The sequence below is a fragment of the Chiloscyllium plagiosum genome, chromosome 5, assembly GCF_004010195.1.
Source record: "Chiloscyllium plagiosum isolate BGI_BamShark_2017 chromosome 5, ASM401019v2, whole genome shotgun sequence".
NCBI lineage: Eukaryota > Metazoa > Chordata > Chondrichthyes > Orectolobiformes > Hemiscylliidae > Chiloscyllium > Chiloscyllium plagiosum.
This window is the reverse complement of record NC_057714.1, coordinates 121,039,585-121,046,738: the sequence shown is the minus strand read 5'-3', so window position 1 is coordinate 121,046,738 and position 7,154 is coordinate 121,039,585. Positions and strand designations below refer to the sequence as shown.

The following is a 7,154-nucleotide window of genomic DNA, read 5'->3' as shown; positions in this document are numbered from 1 at the left end:
TAAGATTTGCTTTCCCAAAATGCAGCACCTCGCATTTATCTGAATTAAACTCCATCTGCCACTTCTCAGCCCATTGGCCCATCTGGTCCAGATCCTGTTGTAATCTGAGGTAACCTTCTTCGCTGTCCACCACACCTCCAATTTTGGTGTCATCCGCAAACTTACTAACTGTACCTCTTATGCTCGCATCCGAATCATTTACGTAAATAATGAAAAGTAGAGGACCCAGCACCGATCCTTGTGGCACTCCACTGGTCACAGGCCTCCAGTCTGAAAAACAACACTCCACCACCACCCTCTGTCTTCTACCTTTGAGCCAGTTCTGTATCCAAATGGCTGGTTCTCCCTGTGCTCCATGAGATCTAACCTTGCTAATCAGTCTCCCACTGGGAACCTTGTCGAACGTCGTACTGAAGTCCATATAGATCACATCTACTGCTCTGCCCTCATCAATCCTCTTTGTTACTTCCTCAAAAAACTCAATCAAGTTTGTGAGCAATTATGGAAACATGGCTCAGGGATGGGCAGGACTGACAGCTTAATGTTCCAGGATACAAATGCTACAGGAAGGGCACCCACATTGACACGTCTGCATTCGCTCATACAAACATACAATGCTCATGTGCACACAGCCACACACATATACACACACACACACACACACACACACACACACACATATGTCCCATCACCAGCTGAGATGGTAGTGTTGATTGAGAAACCTCCGCATTGTTCTGTTATGAGCTGTGCTAATCCATGGTGGCTCAGTGGTTAGCACTGCTGCCTCACAGCACCAGGGACCACCCTTGGTGATTGTGCAAACTCCACACAGCCGTTATGCTTGTCCCTGGGAGGGTTTCCTCTGACAGTCCAAAGATGTGCAGGTTTGGCGGATTGGCTGCGTGGTGTCCAGAGATCTGTAGCTGAGGTGGATTAGCCATGGGAAATGTTGGGATGGGGTGGTGGGTCTGGGTGGGATGCTCGGAGTGTTGGGGTGGGCTGAATGGCCTGCTTCCACACTGAAGGGAGTCAATGATTCTTTTCCAATTGCTTCCAGCATCGAATGAGACCCGAAATCTCCCAGTTACTGGTCCCAACTTTCTACCCCAAACTCGAAGACCACAGCTCGGTGTCAGTCTATGAAGATATCAAGGTGAGAATCCCAGTGAGACCTGGCCACTGTGATGCAAAGCACTGAGACCATTTGGCCCACCATGCCTCAGCCAGCCCCTTACAGAGCTATGCAAGTAATCACTCTGCATGGAGTTTCTTTCCCATTGCCCTGTATATGAGGATAAGGGCAGCAGCTGAAGGGCAGCACTACTGCCCACACCAGTCTCTCCATTGTTCGGCTCAGGCCAGTTGGATTGCAGGTTGACCAATGGGAAAGACATGTTCATCACTGAATGTGATAGCCGCCACAGTTGAATAGTTTGCCTTTTCAGCCCAGGAGAAGGGATGGGGGATTAGGGGTTAGGTTTGGGTGGGGAAGGTTTCCTTTACTTGTTCCTGGCTGTTTGTTACCCAACCTGATTGCCCTGGAACTGAGCATCTTGTTGGACCCATTTCAGAGGGTGGCACTGCTGTGGGTCTGGAGTCACATGTAGGCGACTCCAGGTAAGGGTGATAGATTTCCTTTCCTTAAAGGACATTAGGGGACCAATGGGTTTTTACAACAATCGATCATTAACTGCATTTGAGTACCCGCAGCTGCCATGTTGAAATTTGAACCAGTGTCTCTCGAACAGAAATGGACTGCAGTGGTTCAAAAAGGCAGCTCCCCATTACCTCCTCAAGGGGCAACTGGAGACGGGCAATAAATATTGGGCCCAGCCAGTGCTGCCCATATTCCATCAATGAACGTTGGAAAAGGCACTAGCCTGAGCCTGTGGTTCACCAGATGTTACCATGACTTACTCCGTTAGTTTCAGAATGAGACTTGGGTCCTGACTCTGTGTGTGTGTCTCTCCTGATTTCTCCCCAGGGCCTGATGACAAATATCTTCTTCATTGAGCACCAGGTGGACGAGGACAAGAGCACCCAGGCCGGAGGCTACAGCAATGAACATGAGGCGCAGTTCCTGGTGGGGCTATGCCATTACCTGCTGCAGCAGGGGTACAGGGAGGAGCAGCTGACGATCCTGACCCCTTACACAGCCCAGATGTGGAGGATCCGCAATCTGGTCCGGGAGCATGACATGGCCTCCGTCTCTGTCAAGGCCATCGATGACTTCCAGGGTGGAGAGAGCGACATTGTCCTTCTGTCGCTGGTGCGTAGTAACTGGGAGGAGGGTCCTGATCTCCCGGGGAACAAGAACCACCTGTGCGTGGCCCTCTCCAGAGCCAGGATGGGCTTCTACTGCACGGGCCACTTCCAGAGGCTGCAGCAGGGCCCTGACAGAAAGCTCTGGGAATCGCTCCTGCGGCCGCTGAAGGACAAGGGCCTGACGGGGAAAGGTCTGCCTGCTCCCTGCCCCAACCACCCAGAGCGACGCGTCATCGTGGAGACCCCAGAGGGTTTCTGGCGCTTCCCTGGCTGGACGTGCAGCGGTCCCTGCGGTGCCCGTCTGGACTGTGGCCATTACTGCCGCCGGCGCTGCCACTCTCACCGGCCGGGCCAGCGAGGGAGCCGCTGTAAGGAGCTCTGCGGCCGAGTGCTCTGCCAGAGCGGGCACCGCTGCCCCAAGCGCTGCTGGGAGCAGTGCGGGCCCTGCCAGGAGATGGTGGAGAAGGTGGTGCCAGGGTGTGGGCACACCCAGCAGGTAGAGTGCGGGGTCCCTACAGCGCCCTGCCAGCAGCCCTGCGCCAGGCTCTTAGAGTGCAGGCACCAATGCCAGCAGCGCTGCAGCGAGGACTGCAGCAAGCAGCTGTGCCCGGCAAAGTGCACGGAGACCCTGCAGTGTGGGCACCCCTGCGCGGGCACCTGCGCCGAATGCCTGCAGGGCAGGCTGCACCGAGGCTGCAGGAGGAAGTGTGGCCGGCTGCTCCTCTGCGGGCACCTGTGCAAGGCCCCCTGCGCCGAGAGCTGCCCGCCCTGCCCCCTGCCGTGCGATAACCGGTGCTGGCACAGTGTGTGCCCGGGGAGGTGCGGAGAGATCTGCGAGCCCTGCCAGCAGCCTTGCCCCTGGAGGTGCCCTCACCACCGGTGCAGCCGGCGCTGCTCCGAGGAGTGTGACCGCCCCCGGTGCAGCCTGCCTTGCGAGCGCCCGCTCCCCTGCGGGCACCCCTGCGTGGGTCTGTGCGGGGAGCCCTGCCCCTCCCTGTGCCGTACCTGCCACTGGGAGCAGCTGGGGGGCGAGCCCGGTGCCCGCTTCGTGCTGCTGGAGGACTGCGGCCACATCCTGGAGGTGGGCGCCCTGGACTGTCTGATGGACGAGGGCCCGAGGCCCCTGCGTCTCGAGGCCTGCCCCAAGTGCGGGACCCCCATCCGCTGGAACGGACGCTACGCCGACGCCATCAAGAGGAGGTGGCGCGGCATCAACCGGGTGAAGAGCATCGTCCTGGGCGCTGCGGAGGAGGTGGAGGAGATGAAGAAGCAGCTGAGGGATGGTATCATCGCGGCCTCCGTTCACCAGCAGTACAAGGAGCAGAGGTACAGCATTCGCAAGAAGGTGGAGGCTTCACAGTCACTGCCAGGGCTGCAGGCCCTGGGCAGAGCTCTCTGCATCTTCCAGTTCCTGGACACTGTCCGGAAGCAGGTGAGAGCGTGCCCCCCGCACGAGCAGCTCCACTTGGACATCATGCTGACCAGAGTGGACTGCTGGCTCGATACCAAGGTGGCACCTTTCACCTGGCAGCAGCTGAACGAATGTAGGAACGAGATCGCCAGGATCTCCTGCCTGGCCGAGCTGAAGAGGCTGCATCATCACTGGGAGGCTGAGGGAGGCGCCGAGGGGAGGGCACGGGCACTGGCGGAGACCGTTGCCCCCCTCCTCGGGGACCTGACCGGGAAACTGACGGAGGCGACAGAGCAGCGCGTGAGAGGGGCCGCGGAGGAGCTGACGCAGAGCTTCCCCTGTCCGGGGGAGCTGTGGTTCTCTGGGCCTGAGAGGCTCACGGCAATAGAGGACGTGGTGAAGCAAGACTGGTATCAGTGCCCAAAAGGCCACCTGTACGCCGTGGAAGAGTGTGGGCAGTCAGGGGACCGCGAGGAGTGTCTGGAGTGTGTGCTGGTGATGAGCGGAGAGTGAACCCCTCGAAGACAGCAATGACCCACCCCCCCCCACCCCCAATTGCTGAAGGGGCTGGCGATGCCAGTGCTTACCCTCCGTGGGGTCCGAGTCGGGGCAGTAGTCCAGGCTGACATACCCCAGTGCAGTACCGAGGGAATGCTGCCCTGTTGGAGGTGCCACCTTTTTGTAGGAGACATAATTCCATCAGCACTTTCAGCTGAATGCTAAAGATTCCACATCTACCACTTTGGCGAAGATCTGTAATGTTCTTAAATACCATCTCAACAACTATTCATCTCTTCGCTAACCTGGCTGCATCATCTCATTTATTTTGAGTTATTTTTGAGTTGTGGGCATCGTTAGCACCCATCCCTAGTTACCCACCAGAAGGGTGGGTCACCTTTCTCCAGTTGCTGTCGTTCATGTGGTTAATGTAGAGACACAGTGCTCATTTTCCCAACTCCCTGTCCAACAGCAGTGTGAAAGAAGCCGGCTGTTCGCACGAGGAATATTGGAAGTTACAGCTCGGTAGAGAATACAGGACAGATTCTACCTTCAACTGGCCTTTAATAAACAGAACTGGATCTCCACAACATTTCCTGTTATCGTCTTTGATTTTGTTGTTGCTTATGACCTCCAGTGACAAGTGAGAATGTGGGTGGGGATTCTACCCATTGCTTTACATAGAAGCATGTCCCAGAACACTATCTCCTGGTTATACAATCTTAGAACCTGGCACAGAAGGAGACCAGGCAGCCTGCTGGAAGACTACACTCCCTTTCGAAAAGATCTGTCCCTGAAGTTGCGTTCTTCTGCCTGTTCACCAACATTTCTCAGAATCACAGATTTGATTTAGCACAGAAGGAGATCTCTCGCTCTCTCTCTCTCGCTCTCTCTCTCTGAATGAACATTTCACCTCCCGTCATTCTGCTGCCTTCCCCCTGTGCTCTAAATAGCTCCCTAACAAATCTCCAGGGCCAACAGTCCCAAGTTCTCCAGCCAATCTGCAGCAGAATCTTATCATCCCTAAACCATCCTTTCTAATCATGTTCTTGTCCTTTCCCCTGGTGCCCCAGAATTGCATGTCATGCTCCAGCTGAGGTCTGACAAGTATTTTCTTTAGATTACTGACAGTGTGGAAACAGGCCCTTCGGCCTAACAAGTTCACACCGGCCCTCTGACGAACAATCCACCCAGACCCATTTCCCTCTGACTAATGCACCTAACACTATGGGCAATTTAGCATGGCCAATTCACCTAACTTGCACATCTTTGGACTGTGGGAGGAAACCGGAGCACCCGGAGGAAACCCACGCAAACACGACACAAAGGTTGGAGGAGTCGTTGACAGTATAGAGGGCTGTTGTAGGCTGCAGCGGGACATTGACAGGATGCAGAGATGGGCTGAGAGGTGGCAGATGGAGTTCAACCTGGATAAATGCAAGGTGATGCATTTTGGAAGGTCGAATTTGAAAGCTGAGTATAGGATTAAGGATAGGATTCTTGGCAGTGTGGAGGAACAGAGGGTGCCTGGACTGGAGGGCTTATCTTATGAAGAGAGGTTGACTGAGCTCGTTGGAGAAAAGGAGGAGAAGAGGGGACCTAATTGAGGTATACAAGATAATGAGAGGCATAGATGGAATTGATAGCCAGAGACTATTTCCCAGGGCAGAAATGACTAACACAAGGGGTCATAGTTTTAAGCTGGTTGGAGGAAAGCATAGAGGGGATGTCAGAGGCAGGTTCTTTACACAGAGAGTTGTGAGCTGAAAATGTGTTGCTGGAACAGCGCAGCAGGTCAGGCAGCATCCAGGGAACAGGAGAATTGACGTTTCGGGCATAAGCCTGTTCCTGAAGAAGGGCTTATGCCCGAAATGTCGATTCTCCTGTTCCCTGGATGCTGCCTGACCTGCTGCGCTGTTCCAGCAACACATTTTCAGCTCTGATCTCCAGCATCTGCAGACCCCACTTTCTCCTCCACAGAGAGTTGTGAGAACATGGAATGCGTTGCCAGCAGCAGTTGTGGAAGCAAGGTCATTGCGGACATTTAAGAGACTGCTGGACATGCATTTGGCCACAGAAATTTGAGGGTGCATACATGAGGATCAATGGTCGGCACAACATCGTGGGCTGAAGGGCCTGTTCTGTGCTGTACTGTTCTATGTTCTAACACTGAGAGAATGTGCAAACTCTACACAGGCAGTTGCCCAAGGCAGGAATTGAACCCGGGTCCCTGGTGCTGTGAGGCAGCAGTGCTAATCACTCAGCCACCTTGCCACCCCATCTCCCTGCTCTTGTACTTTACATCCTTATGAATAAAGCTGAGGATGCCGTGTGCTTTAGCTACTGTGCTCGTAACCTGGCCTCTAATGACCAATGGACAGATACACCCAGATCCCTCCGCCCCTACGCCCCTTCAGACTGGTACCCTTTACAATAATAGAACAAGGAGAGCCACAAGGATTGGTGCTGGATCCTCTACTTTTTGTCATTTATATAAATGATTTGGATGCGAGCATAAGAGGGACAATTAGTAAGTTTGCAGATGACCACAAAATTGGCGGTGTAGTGGACAGTGAAGAGGGTTACCTCAGATTACAACAGGATCTGGACCAGATGGGCCAATGGGCTGAGAAGTGGCAGATGGAGTTTAATTCAGACAAATGCGAGGTGCTGCATTTTGGGAAAGCAAATCTTAGCAGGACTTATACACTTAATGGTAAGATCCTAGGATTGTTGCTGAACAAAGAGACCTTGGAGTGCAGATTCATAGCTCCTTGAACGTGGAGTCCCAGGTAGATAGGATAGTAAAGAAGGCATATTGTATGCTTTCCTTTATTGGTCAGAGTATTGAGTACAGGAGTTGGGAGGTCATGTTGCGGCTGTACAGGACATTGGTTAGGCCACTGTTGGAATATTGCATGCAATTCTGGTCTCCTTCCTATCGGAATGATGTTGTGAAACTTGAAAGGGTTCAGAAAAG

At 53.9% G+C, this 7,154-nt stretch overlaps 1 protein-coding gene across 1 annotated transcript in view; it reads left to right on the top strand.

Annotated features, from left to right (window-relative positions):
• LOC122550345 (NFX1-type zinc finger-containing protein 1-like) overlaps positions 1-4,764 on the top strand; it is a 57,031-nt gene extending 52,267 nt beyond the window's left edge. The window contains exons 13-14 of the mRNA XM_043691073.1: positions 1,058-1,153; positions 1,985-4,764. Of these exons, the coding sequence (XP_043547008.1) occupies positions 1,058-1,153; positions 1,985-4,189 (2,301 nt within the window). The 3' untranslated portion in view covers positions 4,190-4,764. The remainder of the gene's footprint in view (positions 1-1,057; positions 1,154-1,984) is intronic.
• The last annotated feature ends 2,390 nt before the right edge of the window (positions 4,765-7,154 follow it).